Raw genomic sequence first — 24,858 nt, 5'->3', positions numbered from 1 at the left:
CATCAGCAGCCCTTCAATAGATGAATGGATTAAAAAAATGTGGCATTTATACACAATGGAGTATTATTCTGCATTAAAAAATGACAAAATCATAGAATTTACAGGGAAATGGATGACATTAGAGCAGATTATGCTAAGTGAAGCTAGCCAATCCCTAAAAAACAAATGCCAAATGTCTTCTTTGATATAAGGAGAGTAACTAAGAACAGAGTAGGGTCGAAGAGCATGAGAAGAAGATTAACATTAAACAGGGATGAGAGGTGGGAGGGAAAGGGAGAGAGAAGGGAAATTGCATGGAAATGGAAGGAGACCCTCAGAGTTATACAAAAGTAGATACAAGAGGAAGTGAGGGGAAAGGGAAAAATAATACAAGGGGGACAAATGAATGTCAGTAGAGGGGGCAGAGAGAGAAGAGGGGAGGGGAGGGGAGGGGAGGGGGGATAGTAGAGGATAGGAAAGGCAGCAGAACACAACAGACACTAGTATGGCAATATGTAAATCAATGGATGTGTAACTGATGTGATTCTGCAATCTGTATATGGGGTAAAAATGGGAGCTCATAACCCACTTGAATCAAAGTGTGAAATATGATATATCAAGAACTATGTAATGTTTTGAACAGCCAACAATAAAAAATTAAAAAAAAAAAAAAGAACCCATCAGCAAGTATAAGATAGGTGGATAATGATAGTCCTGTGGTTGTCAGGGGCTGGTGTATCAAATGCTCCACAGAAAATTCAGCCTAAAATGGGCACAGAGAAGTCAGGTAATAAAACCCAGCTGGAATAGTCAAGGAAGTGATTATATAAGAGTGTTCTATATCCAAGTGGGCGCAGATGAAACATTATGAATCAGAGACCTACTAATGAGGTTGAAGTGCATCTAATCTGGAGTGAAGAGACTGTAGTTCTGGGTCCCACAGTTTCTGGTTTGTGGACATTTGACCATCGACCATTTTCTAACCTTTTTGAGCCATTTCCTCATTTACATATTAATAATATTAGAATAGATCAATGTTCCACAAATCTCTTAGTAGGGTAGAAACTTTTGAACGCCTTGGGAGTTCAAAAGTTTTATGTCATTGCATTGCATGTGATGAAGACTTGATTTTAAGTAGAAAACATTTATTTTAGATCAGCATATTAATATACTTTTATATTCATACAGTACAGGAAAAATTGTCTAATTTTGTGATTCAATAATTGCTGTTTAGCTGGACATGGTGGCACACACCTGTAATCCCAGTGGCTCAGGAGGCTGAGGTAGAAGGATCAGGAGTTCAAAGGCAGCCTCAGCAACTTAGCAAGGCCCCAAGCAACTCAGTAAGACCCTATCTCTAAATAAAATGTAAAAAGGACTGGGAATGTGACCCAGTGGTTAAACATCTCTGGGTTTAATCCCTGGTACCAAAAATAAATAAATAAATAAATGTTATTTAATTTAAATTGAATGTGTAAGAAAAAGCGCATTGTGTTAGAAAATTAAAAAATGAAATATACTGCATTTGAGGGGGGTCAGATATATTGACATGTTTTCCAGCATTTTAAAAAAAGTAAAATTCTACTTTTAATACTAAAGTTCTACATTTTAGGGTGCAAAGGATATTCAAATTTATTTTTACAATTTTTGTATTTTTTCTGTATGAAATGAGGAAGTTTTAAACTGCTGTTTGCAGGAAATTTTCTATTGAATGAAATAGTGTTTTCTTTCATTATAAAAAGCCAAACTGGACCATAATCACTAAATTTCTTACTTATATATTACAGTAGGTTTTTTTGTGTCCTAGAAATGTATTGGTGCATTTTATATAACCTTATAATTTGATGAAGGGCAGGGAATTAATGTAACTTCTGTGTCTAGCAATGAGCATATTCAGGTATATTTGTAAAATCGCTCTTTTTTGTTCATTAACATAGTGTTAGGTGAACTTCTTGTCCTTAACCAACAGCTCATTATGAATATAAATTAAGCAACATGTCAATACATATGATAGATGGGTTGAAGTGTGACTCAGTGACAGAGCACTGGCCTGTCCTGCCTGAGGCCATAGATTCAATCCCCCAGCACTGCTAAATAAATAAATAAATACCCATAGGATCAATCAATTACAACTGGAAATAAAAGCAATTTGAAATTGTATAGTAGCCAAAACCACACGATGATGTGGGGTTTGTCTGAATGAGTTATGAGCTCATTGAGCTGGTTTCCAGTAACCCTACATGTGTTGGATAAGAGGTTTTCAGAACATTCTGTTTTAAAATAGGACATTAGAGGGTCAGGAGTTATAGCTCAGAAGTAAAGTGGTTGCCTCGCACATGTGAGGCACTGGGTTCGATCCTTAGCACCACATAAAAATAAATAAAGTAAATATATTTTAAAAAATAAAATTAAAATAGGACATTAGACTAATCGACTAGTTTTTAGAAATTGATTATGATGTGTATTTAAATTTCACTTACAATTCTCAAGTATCTTGTAACACCCTTCTGAATCTCTGGAAGTGGCGATAACCGCTTATTGAAAAATGTTGTGCCAGATGATCTTGTGATTCCATGTAATTCCATGTAATTTTTTTGTTCTAAAAAAATTTGTTAGTAATTTTCAAATTGGTGTAGATTTGTATTTTCCATCTAGTCTTTTCTTTCTAAATTGGGTGGGTCAAAGTTGTACAAAGATGGCTTTAATACTTTTTATTGGCAGGTAGCTTCTCAAGCATCCTATTTCCCATTATTCGTATGCTTCCCATGTCCTACGTCATTGAACATTACTGGACTCATTACGTACCTTTGTACAAATTCCCTGACCTTTTTGGAGACTCAGTTTCTCCACCTATGAGGAAAGGTACTAGAGCTGTTGAGAAAATTAAATAAGGTAAATCTATATGATGTTTACAATGTACCTGGCTTATGGTAAGTACTCCAAAAATTTTAGCTGCCATCAACATCACCCTCCCCATCCTCATCAGTTCCTAAGTTCCCTAAACTTATGAGTGCTGTTCCTTAATGAAGATACAAGAAACAAAATTTTGGGGGGTTTCATATATCCAAAGGCTCTCAGAAATGTTTCTGAACTGAATAAAGTATTAGGGCTCACCCATCTATAAATGACTATTTTTCTAATAAATGTAGATGATATTATCAATAATAAAATGCAGAGTTCATTTAAAATTGGTAAAGAACTCATAGTAACTTTTTAAAAAAAATTTTTAGTTGTAGGTGGACACAATACCTTTATTTTGTTTATTTTTATGCGGTGCTGAGGATCAAACTTAATGCCTTGCACATGGTAGGCAAGCACTCTACCACTGAGCTACAGCCCCAGCCCATAGTAACATTTTTTTAGATACCTTTATTTTATTTTATTTATTAATTTTTATGTGATGCTGAGGATTGAACCCAGTGAGATTAGATCAGTGTTCCCCAATCCCATAGTATGTCACGTTAGACCAGCACTCTACCACTGACCTACAACTCCAGCCCCTCATAGTAACCTTTGTATAATACATTTTTTATCATGAACTCTAAAATAAATTGTTTTTTTAATGATAAAACTTGAAATGGTTAATCCCCATTGTATTTATCATTATAGAATTTCTTCTGTCAGCTTTTTTCAATTTCATTTTACCTGCTTTTGAGGTCCAGTGATCCAAACCATATGACAGATTTATATATACCACAGGTGTGTACAATGTTTTGATGGAGTTTTCTTTTTTTCTCTCTCATATGCTAATGATGGCATCTAAGTATTTGTTGATGTTTAGTTAAAATTGATTCTGGAAGATTCTACGTAGTTCTTCCCTACTTGGTACTGAGCAATGATGATGGTATTCCCCCCAGGTTGTGTGTAGAGAGTTAGGTATGCATCCTTCATTTTTTTACAGCTCCCTGAAATAGCATTTATCATACGTGTATTCAGTCTCTTGTTGAGAGAGACCCAACTGAAACTAGCTTGGGGTGAAAAAACAAAAAAGATACTAGCTTAGGTAAAATGAAATTATTGGAAGAATTTCAAAGCAAAAAGGTTTCATGACCAAACCATGGAAAGGCAGATACAACTGAGTTTCAGGGATCCAAAAATTGCTAGACTTTCCTCTCCCAGCCTCCTGTCTATGCTGATGGACTTCTCACTAGCAGAGCAGACTGAACTATGTTCTCCCTGACTCCATGTTCAGAATCCTCAGGGAAAATCTTTGATCTGGTTTATGTCAGGTGACCACATATGGACCAATCAAGTGTAGCTAGAAAGGTAAACTATTAAAGTGGCCCAGCTTGAATCAGGTGCCAGTTCCAGGTCAATCTGGAATATCACAACTTTCCAGGGGATCACATGACTAGAGTATAGGGAGGATCATTTCCCAGAAGATGTGTCTCAGAACAATAAAGCTGTCTTCTATAAGGTCGTGTTCAGGATTATTGATTCCTTTGCATTCTTCTGACTACAGGGCAAGTGCTTAACAAATATATTTTGTCCAATTCTGTATCCCCAGGCCTAGGAAGAATCTGTTGTAAATATTTAATAAATAATGAACTAAATAACTAGTGTAATAATACATTATGGTCTACAAAGTGGTTATGTAAAGTCATATCATAGCTAGTGAAAAGAATCTAACAGCTTCTGAATTCTAGTTCTGACCCCTTTATTAATTACCAAACTCTGAGCTTCCATCTTTTCCTCCATAAAATTGAGAGCATCTCAATTTAGATAAGTAACTCTGTGTTAAAAGTAAAAATTATCATGTGCACATAAGAATTACATGCACATTTCAAAGTGTGCTGCATATTTATCATTGCCTTATTTATGGACCAGAAACTATAGAATTGTCATTTTAGCTGAACTAGGTGCAAATATCTCCTTTTAGTGTTTTTTTTTAGCTCTATTCAGAGGGATGCATGTCTTCTGGTGGGACAACATAGACTTTAATTTTAGTCCTTAATACAGATTACTCTCCCAATGGGTGATAAGACATACCCCCTGCCAAATAGTTTACTGTGTCTTCGTTTTGTTTTGATTTTTTTTCTTACTGTTTTTTTTTTTTTTTTTTTTTTTTTAGGTTTTTGTCAAGCAGGGAAAGATTTGCGTTTGGTATCACTGTGCATGGAACAAATCGACATTCCAGCAGGATTCCTCCTGGTAGGGGCCAAGTCTCCCAATCTTCCTGAACACATTCTAGTTTGTGCTGTAGACAAGCGATTTCTACCAGATGATCATGGGAAAAATGCACTTTTAGGTGAGTAATTCATGCCTGTAAAATTCCTTCCAGGAGGAGGAAATTAAAATACAAGTTTATTTTAAAATTTCACAGAATTAAAAACATACATATTACAGGATTAGTTACCACTTACATTGTTTAGTTCAAGTATGAAACTGTTTTTAGTAACTTTTAAAAATTAGTTAACATTTGTAAATTTTGAAGCCCTTAATTAAGAGATGTTTTGATCAAATGCTAAAATACAGTATATAGTTTGTCAAAAATTAATATTTTAGGTCTGGGAGTATAGCTCAGTGGAAAGTGCTTGCCTGTCATGCTTGGGCTTGATCCTTGACATTGCAAAAATATTAATATTTTATAAAATGAAGTGGAATTTACTCTGTATAGTCATCCATCTGAACCTGATGGCAACTCTGAACTATTTTTCTGTGGATTATCCACTTTTTAAGGCATTTGTAGTTTTTCCATACTACCCATTATTCCCACCCTACTTGATGGATGTGATTCTAATTTTATGTTTAACGTTAGTTCTCCTAAAATAACTAAGGGGACATAAATGATATAAAATGTATAACCTTATCTCACAATTTTTTTACTTTCTGGTATGACTTAGACTCCTGAATTTTTCATGGTACAGCTTCTCAACATTATAAGAATAACAAAAAGTTGATTTAAAAACTTATTTTTAATAATTGAAAAGACAAGATGACATATGAAGTTTATTGCCTTTTTGCTACTGTGTTTCTCTAGAGTTGTTTTTGTTTCTCATGATTTCTTTTATTTAAGTGGAATCAGATGTTTTAGGCACAAGTATCAATAGAAAGAATAGAGAAGGGGGCAAAGATTCAAGTATTGTATTGATTGTGTGGTGATGTGGTTTGTTTAGTTTGATCCATTCTTCCTATTATACTATGTCATCAGAATGTCTAGAAATATATCATCAATATATTGAGTTACAAAATGACTCTGTACATGTTTTATGAATGTTTCTTAAATTGCAGTTCAGAGGCATATCTTTAGTTCATAGAAAAAGAAGGGATAATTTTTCTTTTTCTTTTGGAGGATGGATAGTAGGGATTTAACCCAGGTGTGCTTTACCATTGGGCTACATCCCCAGCAGTTTTATAATTTTTATTTTGAGACAAGGTCTCATTAAGTTGCTTAGGGTCTCTCTAAGTTGCTAATTTTCCCAGGCTGGCCTATAACTTGAGATCCTCCTGCCTCAGCCTCCTGAGTCCCTGGGATTACAGTACCCAGCAGAAGTGATAATTTTTACTATTCTTAAGGCTCTTCAAAAAAGAATGTGGCCATTTTTTCTTAGTAGAATTTAGAAAATGCTTTAATATAAAAGTCTAATGGCAAAGCTTATACATTGCACTAACTTAACAAAGAAGGTTCAACAATGTGTTCATTCATTTGTCCAGCAGTATTTACTCAAAATGTACTGTATGACAGAAATCATGCGAGACTATGATGTAGAGGTGCAAAACTTATAAGGCACAGTCCTTTCTCTCACAGAGCTTAAGGTTAGTTGGTGATAGAGAACAACTTTGAAAGACAACTTTAGCATTTTAAAACATTATATCTCATCTAATGGAACAGATCAGATGTGGATCTGACTACAAACATTGAAAAATCTCTCCAAACACCTTTTACTCAGTGATTCTCCATGGCTAGAAGAATCCTGTTGGAACACATTAAGGCAAAGTTAAGAAAACACCATCAGGATACTTCACAGTCCTGCATAATCAGAAATATGAGACAAAGTCTATGGGCTTTAGAATCAGAACTGAGTTTAAATCTGATTTGCCTCCTAGTACTTTAGGAAGTCTCAGATTTCTCATTCATGTAAAAGGGCCAATAATGCCTACCCTTGCAGTGTTGTAAAGATCAAATGAGATGATGTATAAGGCACCTATCCTGCACAGTACCCAGCATATATTATTTATTCTTCAAATAGTAGTTGTTCTGCTGTCATATTATTAAACATTTTTATAGACTTGGCACTTTCTTACTTTCTCTAACCTTATAAATGGATATAATTTTCCACCAGTCACTTTTCTGTGGGAAAATGTAGTACAACAACAATACGGTAGAAGGTTTTTCTTAGATAAACATATTGTTGAGATTTTTAAATATTCAGTACTCTGTTCTCCAAAAGTTAACATTCATTCAATATGATAGGTGATTTTAATATATGCTAAGATAGAGAGGGAAAATTTTTAAGATTTGGATATTCTAGAATCACTATCCAATATCAATTTGTCTGAATTTTTATATAAATTATGCAGATTCCACAGATTTGAGGGAGTTTATCTTTAAATATATTGATCTAGCTGGCAGTTCATATGTCTCAGGTGTATCATGTGATTAGAAGACTTGATTTCCAGAAAAGCTAGAAAGGTAATTTCAGCTGTTAGGTGTTTTCCCACCTCGTACTGGGGATTGAGCCCAGAGGGGCTTTCCCACTATACTTATATCCCCAACCCTTTTTATTTTGAGATAGGGTCTTGGTAAGTTGCTGAATCTGACCTCAAACTTGTTATCCTCCTGCCTCAGTGTCCCGAATTGCTGGCATTATAGGCATGTGCCACTGTGCCCGGCAGAGTTGTTGTTTTTTATTACAGATGATAGCAAGAACTTGGAGCAGTTTAAAATCTCTCTTAAACTAAAGCTAATGCTGAAACTACACAGAGTATCCAAAATGAACTGTAGTAGACATCTGACTCTCACGTTGCTAACTATCATCATTACTTGAAGGTTCTCTTTGCGGATTATCCAGACCCATGGCTTTCTTCCCTCTTCATGTTTTTGCATTTCACCTCAGAGAATATTCACAAAGGAAAGATAAAGACAAAACTCAACCTCAGTAGCTTGTTGAATCTAATTCTCACACTAATCATTTCTCAACTATCTGGACCTACCAGATAAGTCTCATTTTTTTTTTTTTTTAGCACTGTCCTTTTTCAACTAAAAGGTTTTGACAGCTTTTCTTACTGTGTTTGGGGTGTGGCACATCTGCCTTATGTGAGGTACCTTCCCATTAAGGCATCTGAGTGTAGGCTTCACAAAGACTGGAGCTTTGTTCAGTGGTAAAAACCTGTACCTGAAACAGTGCCTAGCATGTTGTAGACTATAAGTAATTGTTGGGTGGGTGGATGGATGGATGGATGGATGGATGTGTGGATGACTTCAGAAAGGTGTTGAACTAAGCAGCCATTGATAACTTTTTTTTCTTTTTTTGGCCTACAACTTTAACGTTCTGGGAAATGACCAAACACCCCCCGCCAAACAATCCAGTTCTGAATATATTTTAAGTAATTTATAAAACTGCATTAACGTTCATTATTCTATAACGTGACAGTAATAAACTGTTAGGTCTATGTAATTGGGCCAGAGGTTATGATCATCTCTTGTTCACTATTTTATATCTAGTGTTTAGAAAAATGCCTGGCATAGAGTTCAGTGCTCAGTAAACAGTTGTTGACTGAATAATAATAAATTGGACTGCCCATTTATAAATGCTTTGAATTGGTTGTCAGCATTCTAAGACAGTGACATTGTTAGATATTTTCTTTAACCCTTATGGCCTTTCTCTTCTCATCTTTGTTAATTATGTAACAGGTTGGTTTAAGGGTTCGAAAAGAGTGTCATTTCGCCAGCGAATTTATTGTCAGTTAGTTATTTGTATATAGACATATTGTCTTTGGACAATATGGAATGCCTTTTTTTAAATTTTCACTTTTGTCCTGTTCATCTACCTGACAACAAATATGTCCTCATCAGACAACCAAAGGTAACCACTCTCTTACTTGCCTGCCTTCTCCTTTGTGTATAAAGAGGGACTCAAAAGTTGATTTTCAATGGATTTCCACTCTCCTGGCCTTCTCCATTTCTTCTTTCCACACCCCTTGCTCCAGCCAGATTAGTGAAAGTTTTATTTTGTTGCATTAGTTTGAGTGAGGAATTATTTGGATGTTATAACTAAAGGAATAATAAGCTAGTTGCAATAAAGAGAATTTTTTGAAAAATGGAAATGGAAATCTCATGGAGCTCATGCCAGAAAGTAAATGTAGATCTCATAGAAACTGAAATTGACAATGCTTGGAATTTTCACATTTCTTCCCATGTTCTGTTCTGTTCTCCTCTCCACAGACCAGCTTCCTCGTCACAGTTCTTTGTTTTTAAATATTTACTTTTTTAGTTGTAGTGGACACAATACCTTTATTTTATTTGTTTATTTTTATGTGGTGCTGAGGATCGAACCCAGGGCCTTGCACGTGCAAGACGAGCGCCCTACCGCTGAGCCACAACCCCAGCCCCTTCTCAGTTCTTGTTGACTCCCACACATTAGCTTACATGCGGTTGACATAGCCCCAACTCAGTACAATTTTACAAAAATTTTAGAAAGAACTACGTGGGGGAAGAAACAATGGACTCTTTGGGATCAAAATTTACTTGTGATTATGTGTACTACATAAACTCCATCACCTGGTACTTATAATATTCATTCCATTTTCTTAACCATTATCCTTTTAGAGCAGCACTTGAATGATTTAGAGTTTTCCACTGTTATAAAATAACCATGTAGGGCTGGGGTTGTGGCTCAGTGGAAGAGCGCTCACCTACCATGCGTGAGGCACTGGGTTCGATCCTCAGCACCACATAAAAAAATAAAATAATGATCTTGTGTCCACCTATAACTAAAAAGTAAATATTAAATAAATAAATAAATAAATAATAATCATGCTAGAGGCTAAGGTTGTGGTTCAGTGGTACAGCACTTGTCTCACATGTGTGAGGCGCTGGGTTCAATCCTTAGCACCACATAAAAATAAATAAATAAAATAAAGGTATTGTGTCCTTCTACAACTAAATAAATATTAAAAAATTAACTCTGCTAAAAAAATTTTGCACCTGTTTTTTCCCTTTTCCCTTTAAATTGAGACATTATTGAGTCAAAGAATGTGAATATTTCAGTGCTTTTTATACATAAAAGTATTGTATCACCTTATGAGGTCACTAATAACATTGGTTTTCCTTACTCAGGGTTCTCTGGAAACTGTATCGGCTGTGGAGAAAGAGGATTTCGGTATTTCACGGAATTTTCCAACCACATTAACTTGAAGCTTACCACCCAGCCAAAGAAGCAGAAGCACTTAAAGTACTACCTAGTCAGAACGTCCCAGGGTGTACTATCAAAGGGACCTCTTATCTGCTGGAAAGGTACTCAACTTTGAGAAGGGAAAAGGGAAGGAAAGGGAATCTTATGATGGTGACAAGTGACCCTTATGGGAGTCTCTGTCTTCTGAGAAGGGGGTGGCATTCTTAGGGAGGGGAATGGACACTCTCTTGCTCTTCTATAATTTAGAAAGGAGAAGATCTGGACGTTTCAGGGGCTCTTTTTACTTTAAGTTCTTAGGTAGTTGTAAAGCACCTGAATTTTTCTATTTTAATTTGACCAAAGCATGCTTAGAATAAACAAAGTAGTCTTCATAATACCTGGGAAAATGCATTTACTTTAAATTTGACAGAGTTTTGTTTCTTTTAAATTAGAAAGAACTTAACTACCTTATCTGTAGAAATGAATCCAGTTGAAACTTCACATCCTCATGTGTTCTATTAAAGGAGTTGCCACAAGTTCTGCTCACTGTTCTAATGCAGTAGAGTATCTAATCCTTATTCTGTTCAGCAGTTTTTTAGATGCTGAGATTGTTTTTCCTCCGTAGAATAATTGTCTGTAATGTTTCTGTTTCTTGCCTATACAAGAATTTTGCCCAGCCATGAATAAATCCAAATTACAATAGAAGATTTGCCTCTTAGTCCTTCACCATAATTATTCTCTGTCACATCTGTAGTGCTGTTATATAATTCCTTAGGAATGGCTACCTGTTCTAAGGTGAATATCATCAGAATTTAAGGCTGGCAACTGCTGAATCATAAGCATGGTGAATGATAGATAATTCTTTATCTTAATAAAATCTAAATAATTTTCCTCTAAAAAAATTAATTTGAATGTCATGAAGCTTAATAAAGGAGTAAAAATAGGATAAGTGTCACCTATCTACCTTTTAACTTTATCCTTTAGTTTTTGTTTTGGTTGCATACGATATTTTTAATTTCTTATTTAGTGCTCAGTGAGAATTTGCTTTTCTAGTTAAGAATGATATTTGTTTATAACAGTTGCTCTTTTGAACTCAAGTTGTATATGTATATATTCACAGATTAAAAAACATTATATATGTGCATATAAAATACACATAATGTGAAGATAAGGTTTTACGCCAAAATACAATTGCTCTTCCCATAAAGTCATAGCATAGATACTTGAGAAACTGCCTTCAATTTTTACATGTGTCTCATAAACTGGAAACCTCTAAAGGACCCTTTATAATTAACTTTGTCATACACAATCATTTATACTCCTATTTCGCATGCTACTTTCTAAGACTAATAGAGTATAGTGTGGTTAGAACTTACAGTTCAATAGGCTGTCATGGTATTTACCATCTCCCTGAATCAGTACAAAGTACTATTAAAATATCATACCAGAGTCCCAATAATATCAGAAAACACAAACCTTGGTATTGCATCATCTGTAATCACTTTGAGTATCATCTACATATTTTCTTTAATAAGACTTGGAAATAACAGGAATTTGAGCATTTCTAATTTTTTTCTCTTCTACTATATAATTTCTCTTTGCTTCTATGTTTGGACATAAGTTAAGACTGAATATAGAAGGCTGAAGGGAGCCTAGACAAACTCTAGGTTACCGTTATAAACTTAAATAAATCCTGTTCAGGAGACTAACTGGTGTTTGTAAAGTTTGTTGTTGTTGTTGTTGTCTTTTTAAATTATCGATAATTTAGCCTCTGTCTTACCCAAAAAGCTAGCATCACTCTGTTGATTATGCGTATTTTTCCCTAGGAACTACTCTGCAGGGAACTGAGGTCTGATTGTTCTTTGCTTTTCAAGCTTGACATTTGGCCCTAGGAAGAATTGTGCTCACTTTTGTTGAACTCAGGATTAGGGGAATGGGATCTCTAATAAAGTGGCTACCACTTAAGAAGCAGCAATTTGTTTCAGAGATTTTATGAATCATGTCCCCATCACCTGTTTAAACAGAATATTGGTCTCTTGACATAATGTGATTTTTATTCCATTCCAGAATGTAGAAGCCGACAATCCTCTGCTACTTGCCACTCTATTAAACCAAACTCTTCAGTGTCATCAACTGTGACTCCAGAAAATGGAACAACCAATGGATACAAAACAGGATTCACTCAGACAGGTATGGGGTGTTTTCTGTTGTACTTCAAGCAGCAGATATATATTTAATGAAGCATCTTTGAACTTACGGCTGGCTGGTATGAACAGAAATATTTTTAAATAAAGGTATTACTTGAGTTTTATTAGGATTAGAACTCAGACTGGGCATGATGGTGCAGAGCTGTACTTCCAGATACTCTGGGGGCTGAGGCAGGAGGATCAGAAGTTCAAGGCTAGCCTGGGCAACTTAGTAAGACCCTGTCTCAAAATAAAATAAAAATATCTGGGGATATAGCTTGGTGGCAGAGTGCTTGCTTAGCATGTATGAAGCTCTGGGTATAATTTCCAGGACTACAAAAAAAAAAAAAAAAAAAAAAGAAGAAGAAGGAAAGAAAGATAGAAAGAGGAATTAGAACTCAGCAATGAGATGGTCAGTCTGTGGATAACTCAAAATCAAGTCCCAGCCGCCCACCAGTGTTAGACAAAGAAAGGAAAAAGAACTGACAGTTGGGAGAAAATTTAGCTGAAGCATATATATGATGTGATGAGGCGAGTCTGATACTAGGTAATAAGTGGAAATTGAGACATCACAGCTTTCAGGTAGTATGTACTGGGGACATATTCATGAAGACTGAAATTCCACAGTAGGATTCTATGTAAGCCCACAGAACATTATAGGAATTCATGTATCAACTGGGATACAAAGTAAAGTCCTAAGGTAAGATTGCAGATCATAATGGATGAATCCAGGACCTAGTTTCTAGTAGTAGAGATAGGGGCAAGGTTACAAATAACCAGATAAAATCTTAGTACCTCAAACTAGGTTACAATATCAGGGCTGGATCAACAGAATGGCTGATCTGATGCTGAACAGATTAGCTACTAGTTCAAGGCATCTAAAAATTCTTCTAGTGTAGACACTGGCCCAGGCCCTCAGGTCAAACAAAGATTCCATTTGGGACTTCATGGCTCCAAGTGGCTGAAGGCTGTCGGGACTGTAATTGAAAAGATCACTGCAGATAGTATTTGAGAAAATTACCCAGAGTCGGCACAGTTATTTCTTAGGCAAGAAGTAAAGTATTTAAAAGAGTTTGTGAATTATGTTTTCATTTCACTTGCTTTTTGTGAAGTACCATTTTACCCATCTTATATGCAAACTTCATAGGATATGTACTTAGCTAGTGTCCACTCAACCATAACAAGTAAAAAAGAAGGCTCTCTTCATTCACTAGTTAGCTTGCCTCTTTCAAATTTAGGTGTGCTTCTGATGAGCTGGAAAATTGTTTCTGTTTTTTTCAGGATGGAAGTGATTATTAGCATATGTTAATAACAACATAAAGATAATAAGACTAACTTTACTTGGGGTACTTCTTACTGTGGTGGACAATGCAGCATATGGTGAACTAAGTCTACCTCATCCTGAATTAAAAAGTCCAACCTTTAAACTGTCCAGGATAGTTTTTAGTTGGTATTTGGTTCTTGGCATTGAAAGACTAGCCTTCATTATATTAATGACATGCCTACATGTCTCTTCTTCAATATTATTTTAGTAATTTGGTGGATTCCATGGTGTGTTATCTGCCAATAGACCTTAAAGCTAATCAAATGTAATTTTAAAACTATAATGTTAAAAATTTGTATTTACTTCATTCCAGCAAAAACATACCAAATACTCATTATAATTTAAGAATCTTATCAGGTGCTATATGACAAGGTTCCAGTACTTAACTAATGACTCCAGTGATCTAAAAACCACTCATAGAGGGATCAAAGAAAAACAGAACATGTTACCTTTCCTAAGAGGATGTATAAATAACAAGTTGTACATAAAAACAATGAAAAGAAGTCAAAACATCAGTAAGCAGTAATATAATTTTAATTATATTAGGAAATATTTTTCAAAAATGAATTTTGTTTTGAAAGATGAAATCAGGCTTTTGCAAAGATTCAGGCTTTAACAAAGAAATCTTAAGGACTTAGGCAAGAGAGGGAGAGGCCACTGACTGACACACAGTGAACACAAGTCGCCAAGTGTTAGCCCAGTGTCCCTTGTGGGGATGTAAGAAGTAACTTGACCATGAAATTAATTATTAACAATTTTAGGTGCAACCCATAGAGTTTACTGGAAGAATTGCTTTTTTTGATGAATTTATGTTTATAGATGCTGTAGTAATTTCTTCTGACATGTATTGAATGTAATAGGATATAAGAATTTCATGTCAAATTTATGATAACATTGCAAACATTAGGGTGTAAGGCATCTTCCTAACTGATTTAAGATTCACTTTTCTATCAGAGATAGTTTCTCCTTAATCTTAATCTGCAATTGGTGACTGCCTGTAATCAGTGTCTCCTACCCTGAAATGTATACACTGTGTAATATTTAAAGGAGTTAATTTAAGACTTACACAGCTTTGATTTGAGTTTCACTTGAGCCACACTACGGATATTTATTCTGGATGGCTTGCCACTTATTCCTTGCATATTTTTTCCACATTTTTATGTTATTAATATTTAAATTTTCATTACCAATTCCAGTGAAATATTCTACCATATTTACCAAAGGTGGATATGTCTTTACCTACATTATATATACATATCACACACACACACACACACACACACACACACGTTTAAACAGGACAAGAATTCAAGAATAGATGAAAAAGAAATTTTTTTAACTGAAGATCTTGAAATTTTCCATATTTTCTTTTAAAGACTTTATTATTGTCATTCTTACAGTTTATGTCTATGAGCCATTTAGAACTAATTTTTGTTTTATGGAGTGAAGTGAGAGTCTTAAGTTTGTCCTTTTGTATGTGGTTATCTATTGTCCTAGACCATTTATTGTACAGACTATTTTCTTCTCAGTGAATTTTACTTTAAAGTAACCAATTAGGTTTGGGATTGTGGCTAAAAGCAGTAGAGCACTTGCCTAGCATGAGCGAGGCACTGGGTTTGATCCTCAGCACCACATAAAAATAAATAAATAAAGTAAAGGTATTGTGACCATCTACAACTAAAAAAAAATCTTTTTTAAAAAACCCAATTGACTGTAAGGATTTATTTATGGAAAAAATGATGAAATGAATCTCATCAAAATTCAAAACTTTTCACAAAACACACTAAGAAAATGAAAATACAAACAACAACAAAAAAACCCAGCAAAACACAATCTATGGAACAAGATAGGAATGCCCTCTTTCACCACTTCTATTTTACATAGTTCTTGAAACTCTAGCCAGAGCAATTAGACAGATGAAAGAAATTAAAGGGATATAGATAGGAAAAGAAGAACTCAAACTATCACTCTTTGCTGATGACATGATTCAATACTTAGAGGATCCAAAAAATTCCACCAGAAAACTTCTAGAACTAATAAATGAATTCAGCAAAGTAGCAGGATATAAAATCAACACCCATAAATCAAAGGCATTTCTGTATGCCAGTGACAAATCCTCTGAAAGACTAGGAAAACTACCCCATTTACAACAGCCTCAAAAAAAAAAAAAAAACTTGGAAATCAACTTGGTTTCTACAATGAAAACTACAGAATGCTAAAGAAAGAAATTAAAGAAGACCTTAGAAGATGGAAAGATCTCCCTTGTTCTTGGAGAGGCAGAAGTAATATTGTCAAAATGATCATACTACCAAAAGCAATATACAGATTTAATGCAATCCCAATAAAAATCCCAATGACTTTCCTCATAGAAATAGAAAAAACAATTATGAAATTCATCTGTAAAAATAAGAGACCCAGAAGAGGCAAAGCAATCCTTAGCAAGAAGAGTGAAGCAGGTAGCATCACTATACCAGACCTTAAACTATACTACAGAGCAACAGTAACAAAAATAGCATGGTATTGTCACCAAAATAGACTTGTAGACCAGTGGTGCAGAATAGAGGACACAGAGACAAACCCGCATAAATACAGTTTTATCATACTACACAAAGGTACCAAAAACATATATTGGAGAAAAGATGCCTCCTCAACAAATGGTGCTGGGAAAACTGGAAATCCATATGCAGCAAAATGGAATTAAGCCCCTGTCTCACACCATGCAAGGACCTAGGAATTAAACCAGAGACCCTGTGCCTAACAGAAGAAAAAGTAGGCCCAAATTTTCATCATGTCGGATTAGACCCTGACTTCCGTAATAAGACTCTTACAGCGCAAGAAATAAAACCAGGAATCAATAAATGGGATGGATTCAAACTAAAAACCTTTTTCTCAGCAAAAGAAACAATCAGTGAGGTGAATAGAGAGCCTGCAGTTTGGGAGCAGATTTTTACTATACACACATCAGATAGAGCACTAATCTCTAAGATATATAAAGAACTCAAAAAATTTAACACCAAAAAACAAAAACAAATAAACCAAGCAGTAAATGGGACAAGGATCTGAACAGACACTTCTCAGATGATGATATACAATCAACAAATATATGAAAAAATGTTCAACATTTCTAGCAGTTAGAGAAATAAAAATCAAAACTAAGATTTCATCTCCCTCCAGTCAGAATGGCAGCTATTATGCATACAAACAACAATAAGTGTTGGCGAGGATGTGGGTAAAAAGACACACTCATGAGTCCCGGTGGAGTTGCCAAAAAAAAAAAAAAAAGACACACTCATACATTGGTGGTGAGATTGCAAATTGGCGCAACCAATATGGAAAGCGGTATGGAGATTCCTTGGAACACTTGGAATGGAACCACCATTTGACCTAGCTCTTCCACTCCTTGGTTTATACCCAAAGGACTTAAAAACAGCATACTACAGTGACACAGCCACATCAATATTTATAGCAGCACAATTCACAACAACTAAACTGTGGAATCAACTTAGATGCCTTTAGTAGATGAATGGATAAAGAAACTGTGGTATATATATACACACAATGGAATATTACTCAGCATGAAAAGAGAATAAAATCATGGCATTTGCAGGTAAATGGATAGAGTTGGAGAATATTATGCTAAATGAAATAAGCCAATCCCCCCAAAACAATATTTTCTCTGATATGTGGATGCTCATCCATAATGAGGATGGGGGGGAGCATGGGAGGAATGGAGAAACTTTCGATAGGGCAAAGGGGAGGGAGGAGAAGGGAGGGGGAATGGAGGTAGGAAAGATGGTGGAATGAGGTGGACATCAGTACCCTAAATACATGTATGAAGACACGAATGGTATGACTCCATGAACAACCAGAGACATGAAAAATTATGCCCCATATGTGTACTAAAAATTGAAATGCATTCTGCTGTCATGTATAACAAATTAGAATAAATAAACCCACAAATCTAATAAAGCATTAGTAACAAAAATTTACAACAAAACCCTCTCATAATTCTATAAGATGTCAAAGAATCCAATCAAAACACATGCAAAAGATTTAGAATAGACATTTCTTCAAAGAATATGTACAAATGACTAGCACATGGAAAGATGTTTATTATCATAGTTTTTAAGCTTATATAAATCAGAACCATAATGAGGTCCCACTTCACATCCACTAGAATTACTAGAATAAAAAAAGACAGAAACAAATGTCAGTGGATGGGAAAAACATGAAACCTTTATATACTGCTTGGTATACAACTTGGCAGTTTCCCAAAAAATTCAATGTAAAATTCAGCAATTCCACTCCCAGGTATCTACCCAAGAGAAATTAAAACCTATTTTCTCACAAAAACTTGCATGCAAATAATTGTTTCAGCATTACTTATATAGTAAAAAACTGGAAGCAACCTAAATGGCAGTCAACTCAGAAGTAGGTAGATAAAATGTGTGTTCATACAATGGAATACCATTTAGCAATAACAAAGAACAAAATATTGACAAATGCCGCATCATGGATGAATCTTCAATAGCTTATGCTAAGTGAAAGAAACCAGTGAGTTCACATATTATATGATGTTATTTACATAAGTTGTAGAGAAAATGTAAATTTAGAGACAGGAAGTAGATAAGTGCTTGCCTACAGCAAGAAGTAACTGAAAATGGGCATGAGGGTTCTTACTAGGGGCTGAAAATGTTCTAAAATTGATGGATGGTTATGGTTGCACCACTTGGCAAAGTTACTACACACCATTTAATTATATTGAAATGGGTAAATTTTATGACATGGAAAATACATCTCAATAAGTACATAAGAGATAGACTCAAATAATGCCCCGAGAAAACATGTAATCCTATTTCTCTCTCAGTTCAATACCATCTAATTTATTGAGTGTCTTCTATGGGATGAGCACTGTCTCAGACCAGATTTTGGAGTGTAGAGTCCTGCTATTAAAATGCTACACCTGACATATATTATAGCTGAGGTTTAGATTAAGCCACTTAATTGTTCTGTTTCCTTTGTTTCCTCATTTGTAAAAGCTGAAATTAACATCACCTGCTTCTCAATTTTGTGAGCGCTGACAAGCTTTGCTATCGTACTTGTGTGGCATTGATTCTCATTATAATTATTGGTTAATCATCTGTATTCATTCATATGCTAGAAGCTTTATGTCCATTTTTATTATCTCTGTATCCCTTGGTACCTGGCAAACGTTCAGAAATAAATATTACTTGAATTCCATTTATATTTAAATTTGTACTTAGTTTTGGGAGATTATTAATTTATTGTTGTGTACTATTTTTCCAAATAAAGATTATATGCTTATCTACCACTACAGGGCACATGTTTTTGTCCCATGTCTTGTAGGAAAGGATAGGGATAAGTTTCCCAAGCTTTGCCCCTATACCTAATAGACTAACTTTTTAAAGAGGGGCTGGAGTTCTGCTTAGTGGTAGAGTGCTTCCCTAGCACATGTGAGGCATTGAACCCATTCAATCCTCAGCACCAGATAAAAAATGAATAAATAAAATAAAGGTATTTTGTTCATCTACAACTTTTAAAAAAAGTTTTTTAAAGAAAACTATCAGGAAGGGCCATTACATAGTGGATTTTTTTTTTTTTTTTGGAGAAGGAGGAGAGGGATTCTAGGCACTTTTGCCATGTGGGCATTTCTGCATAGAACAATATTTAAAATTATGTTTTATAACTATGTTGGCATAAAGGTGAATCTGTTAAAATTATATATTAAGACATTTTCTACAGGGCTGGGGCTATAACTTAGTGATAGAGTACTTTCCTACCATGCAAGAATTCAATCCTCAATATCACAAAAACAAAACACTTTGTTCACTTTTTTCCTCTTCTAATTTTAAAATATTTTCACGATTCCTTAAAAATGCCATGGACTCTATGTTCTGTGCCTAATGAAGTCAGGCTTGTTTTGGAGTCAGAAGTATTGTCCATGAGATGGGATTTACCTCTCTGTGAGCCACTATAGGTTCAAAGTAACAACGTCCTTCCTGTTTTAGCCTTGTGTGTTAGAATGGTCATAACAATAACAAATGATGGGTTGGGGTTGGGGCTCAGTGGTAGAGTGTTTCCTTAGCACGTGTGAGGCACTGGCTTTAATCCTGAGCAATACATACATACATACATACATAAATGTATTAAAAAATAACAAATGAGAGAGCTTTCCCTGTCAAATGTCAGGCTCATAAAACTGGCATAAGAAGACACAGCAGAACAGAGTAAAAGTCCAAAAGCAGATTCACATAACTTGTATATTTCAGCTATGACTCACAAGCAATGGAAGCTTTCAATAAATGGTGCTCTGAAATTGAATATCCCATGTGAAAAATGACGTACCACTTTGATATTTAGGGAAATTACATAAAAAATACGAGAAGCCATAATACGAGAAGCCATTATACACATATCAAATTGGGAGTAATTTGAAGAATAGTAAACGTTGGCAAACATTTCAAGAAATAAGAACTAATGTACAATTCTGAGAGGAGTATTAATGGATAGAACCACTTTCCAAGTACTTTGTAACACATAGTAAACTAGAAAATGTGCATATCTATAATCTGGCTAAAGAAATCCTGTACATGATCACCAAGAGATATGAACGGGACTATTTATAGCAGTGTTCTTCACAATTGACTCAAACTGAAAACAACTCAAATATTCATCAATAGAATGGAAAAGAAGAATGAATATATTTGTCTAATGAAATAGCATATGTCAATGAAAATAAATACCTACATCCTGCACTATAGATGAATCTTACAAATATGATGGTGAGCCAAAAAAGCTATTCACAAAAGATTCATTCCAATATTGTTTCCTTTCTATTGCATTTGTAAAAGGTGAAAACTAAGCCCAGTGATTGCCTCTGGGCAGAGGGAGGGAGATGGGATGGGGAAGGAGAGAAAGGAGGTTATTACTGAATGCTGGCAGTGTTTTAAATTTTTTTTCTCCCCCCCCCCTTTTTTCCCCCGCCTGTTTGTTTCTTTTTGCTTGACTTGGGTACTGCTTGTGTTAGCTTTCCATTAATGTAACAAATACCTGAGATAGGCAAATTATATGGAAAAAAGGTTTTTTTTCGTTCACGGACAATTTGGCTGTATTGCTTTTGGGCCTGTGGCAAGGCAGGACATCATGGCGTCGAGTGTGTGGTGCAGCAAAGCTGTTCACCTCACGGTGGTCAGGAAGCAACTCAACAGTGGGATTGTTAACAGTTAAAATAATACTTCAGTGGGGCTGGGGATGTGGCTCAAGCAGTAGCGCGCTCGCTTGGCATGCGTGCGGCCCGGGTTCGATCCTCAGCACCACATACAAACAAAGATGTTGTGTCCGCCGAAAACTAAAAAATAAATATTAAAAAAAATTCTCTCTCTCTCTCTCTTTAAAAAAAATAATAATAATAATACTTCAGTGTTGAGCCTCACAGCTGACTTTTTGTTCTCCAAGAAAGAAGGGGCAGGAACAACCCTAAGCAGAACTTGAAATACTCAACATTTCCTTCCTTGTCACCTCTTAGCGTCCAAGAGTTTAATGTTTAAAACATTCTATGATGTGTTGTGTCCAAGCCAGGCCTGCCTTGCTCATGCAACGTCCCCCTTTGTTTCCATCCCCCTCCCGTACACCTGCTCTGTCCCCAGTGACAGTTGTTTAGATAGCAGTTTTTATGAGAAAACATCATTCAACTGTCCCTACAATGTAGCTGTGTTCATCTCTCTCCTCTTTGCTAAACTTCTTTCCCTCTCATAGGTACAACCTTAAGGTCAAGGTAGTCGAAAGTTGCTTTAGCAGGTTTTTTCCAACTTAGTTCCTCATGAACACTCAATTAATGTTTTACCAAAAACAAACTCCTTTTTCTAAATGTGGTAACACTTTGGGTGGCAAATTTTCCCACTCCTAACTAAACATTGAGAACATGTAGACTTTCCCTTTACATGTTAACTCCCTGGGGGCAGGGATTATATCTTTGTATAATTTCTCCATTGTATCCCAAGAGCCTAGCGTCATACCTGGCACATTGAAGAGGCTCAATAAATATTTGGTGAATGAATGGATGGGAGGCAAAAAGAAGAAAACCAATTATTTCTTCCTTCTGAGATAGGAGAGGAAACTGAGGGCTATAAATGTGCTTGGGAGACTTCTGTGAACAAAGAAATACAACTGTATAAGGTAGTATAAGGAAGACTTGCCCTCTATGTAGAAATGAAGACATTATAAATCATAACAGTGGGAGGTCATTTTCACCTACTACACTACCCAGAACACTTAAAGCAATGAATGACAAGGATACTCTCAGCCAGGCTGGGGAAGGTGAACAACCCTGTGACCTTTTAAGAAAGCAATCTGGCAATACATAAAAAGAATATTAAAAATATTTATACTCCTTGGTCTGATAATCTCACTTCAGAGAACTTAACCAATAATACAACCTGAGAAGAGAGTTAACATAGTCAATGCAATTCCCTTTACATTAACTCAAAAGGAAAAGAAACCTTCGAATAGAAAGAATTGAGTAAATCATGGTAATCATGAGTAAATCCATTGAGTAAATCACACATGATGAAGATGCTTAAAAAAATCACTGTAAACCCTGTGCAACTACATAGGAAACACTTCTGCTAAGTACAGAAAGTGACATTAAGACATACTTATGTTTTATCATGTCAAAAGATCCTGTGGATAAAACACAGGCATGTACTTTAGAAAAAAAAAATGGTTTGTAAGAGAAGTGAGACTTTGGCATGTTTGTTTCTTTTTCTTAATTTTATTTTGTATTTTTAATAGGTTAAACTTTGAAAAAGTCTCAGAATTCAGCCAAATGTATGAGTCAGTAGCAAATGTCTTCATTTTACTAATTTCTCTTCAGCATTCTTTGCATGAGCAGAAATAAAGGCCAGTGTCGAATGGAGATAAGTTCAAGATATAGCTAAAGGATAATGAAACCAGAATTTCAAATCTCTGTGCTCACTCCTGAACAATTTTAGGAGGGGGATATTTACTGGATAATAAGAAATGGAGATATAAAAATGGGTCTGTAAAATGTTCATGTGTCTCAGATTTCAAGAGAAGAATGAGAGGGCAGAGAAGCAGGAAGCCAAGAGGGAGCCACCAAGAGTAAAGGATCAACTCAATATTTACTTTTGCCAAAAAGAAGAAAAGGGACTGAATTCATTCTTCTACCTGAAACAGCAACAAAAATACGAAATACATGGAAAACAGCCTCCCAGACACTATACATCAGGCAACAAAGGACAGCAACCTCTGAAAAACTGGCAACAATATGAGTCTGACAATTGCCCCAGCTCACTGTCTTCAGAGAGTTTCTAAACCATGATACAGGGAGAGGGAACAGAAGATTCCTTGATTTGAGTAGAAGGAAATGGGACCTACAGGTGAAGAAACTAATCAAGGCTAATAAAACGTATCACCCACAGGGATTAGAGGAAACTGCTCAGCAGTCAGGGCCAAGAACAGCGACTGTTCCCACCAGTCAGACAGGAAGACTGTAATCATTGGTCATTGGATAGAGTACTTAGGAAGATTTTGTCCCCATAAGAGAATACTTGACTCTAGATCAGGCTGTGCTCCAATACTGTCTAAAAATATCATAAAAGCAAAATCTTAAAGGAAAATAAAAGACTGCCATCAGTCAGTAGCCACCTCTCTCCCCTTCTCCACCCCATCTCCTGTGTGCCCAGAGGTAAACATTATGCTATGTATGCATCCTTCTAATAGTTTAGTTCTCCCTCTCTTTAATGTAATAGAAATGAAATAATATTGAGTAGAGTCCTTTGTCAATGGAGTTTTTTTGTTTTGTTTTTGCCCTGAATAATTAAATTGCTGGGGCTGGGGTTGTGACTCCGTGGTTGAGTGCTTGCCTAGCACTGGCGAGGCATTGTGTCCACCTTCAATTAAAAAAAATTTTTTTAAAAGAATAAACTTTGCTTACAAATAATTTAACTTGATTCCAGAACAATTCAAAGATATTCATAGGAATTCAAAAATATCCAGTCCCCACTAAGGTAAAATTAACAACGCTTGACATCCAGTTCAAGATTACCAGGCATAAAAACAACAGCAAAAGAAGTAGAAGGCAAGAAATAATTAAAATCAGAGCTGAAATTAATGAAATCGAAACAAAAGAAACAATTGAAAAAATTGACAAAACTGAAAGTTGGTTCTTTGAAAAAATAAACAAAATCGACAGACCCTTAGCGATGCTAGCGAAGAGAAGAAGAGAGAGAACTCAAATTACTAGCATACGGGATGAAAAAGGCAATATCACAACAGACACTTCAGAAATACAGAAGATAATCAAAAACTATTTTGAATCCTTATACTCCAATAAATTAGAAGATAGTGAAGGCATAGATAAATTTCTTAAGTCATATGATCTGCCCAGATTGAGTCAGGAGGATATAGAAAACCTAAACAGACCAATATCAATTGAGGAAATAGAAGAAACCATAAAAAGACTACCAACTAAGAAAAGCCTAGGACCGGATGGGTATACAGCAGAATTTTACAAAACCTTTAAAGAAGAACTAATATCAATACTTTTCAAGCTACTTCAGGAAATAGAAAAGGAGGGAGAACTTCCAAATTCATTCTATGAGGCCAACATCACCCTGATACCTAAACCAGACAAAGACACTTCAAAGACAGAAAACTACAGACCAATATCTCTGATGAACCTAGATGCAAAAATCCTCAATAAAATTCTGGCGAATCAGATACAAAAACATATCAAAAAAATTGTACACCATGATCAAGTAGGATTCATCCCTGGGATGCAAGGCTGGTTCAATATACGGAAATCAATAAATGTTATTCACCACATCAATAGACTTAAAAATAAGAACCATATGATCATCTCGATAGATGCGGAAAAAGCATTCGACAAAGTACAGCATCCCTTTATGTTCAAAACTCTAGAAAAACTAGGGATAACAGGAACATACCTCAATATTGTAAAAACAATCTATGCTAAGCCTCAGGCTAGCATCAT

The 24,858-nt window shown here is 35.4% G+C and overlaps 1 protein-coding gene across 9 annotated transcripts in view; it reads left to right on the top strand.

The window, feature by feature from the left end:
- Greb1l (GREB1 like retinoic acid receptor coactivator) overlaps positions 1–24,858 on the top strand; it is a 269,832-nt gene that overhangs the window by 145,929 nt on the left and 99,045 nt on the right. For all 9 annotated transcript variants that reach the window (XR_007348873.1, XM_048806453.1, XM_015482496.2 and 6 more), the window contains 3 exons: positions 5,051–5,227; positions 10,259–10,435; positions 12,381–12,503. Coding sequence is in view for 8 of the 9 variants with exons in the window: in XM_048806453.1 (XP_048662410.1) it covers positions 5,051–5,227; positions 10,259–10,435; positions 12,381–12,503 (477 nt within the window). In the remaining variant the exon portion in view is untranslated. The remainder of the gene's footprint in view (positions 1–5,050; positions 5,228–10,258; positions 10,436–12,380; positions 12,504–24,858) is intronic.

The sequence above is a fragment of the Marmota marmota genome, unplaced genomic scaffold (assembly GCF_001458135.2).
Source record: "Marmota marmota marmota unplaced genomic scaffold, marMar, whole genome shotgun sequence".
Taxonomy (NCBI): domain Eukaryota; kingdom Metazoa; phylum Chordata; class Mammalia; order Rodentia; family Sciuridae; genus Marmota; species Marmota marmota.
The sequence above is the reverse complement of the archived record's forward strand: the minus strand, read 5'-3'. Positions and strand labels throughout refer to the sequence as shown.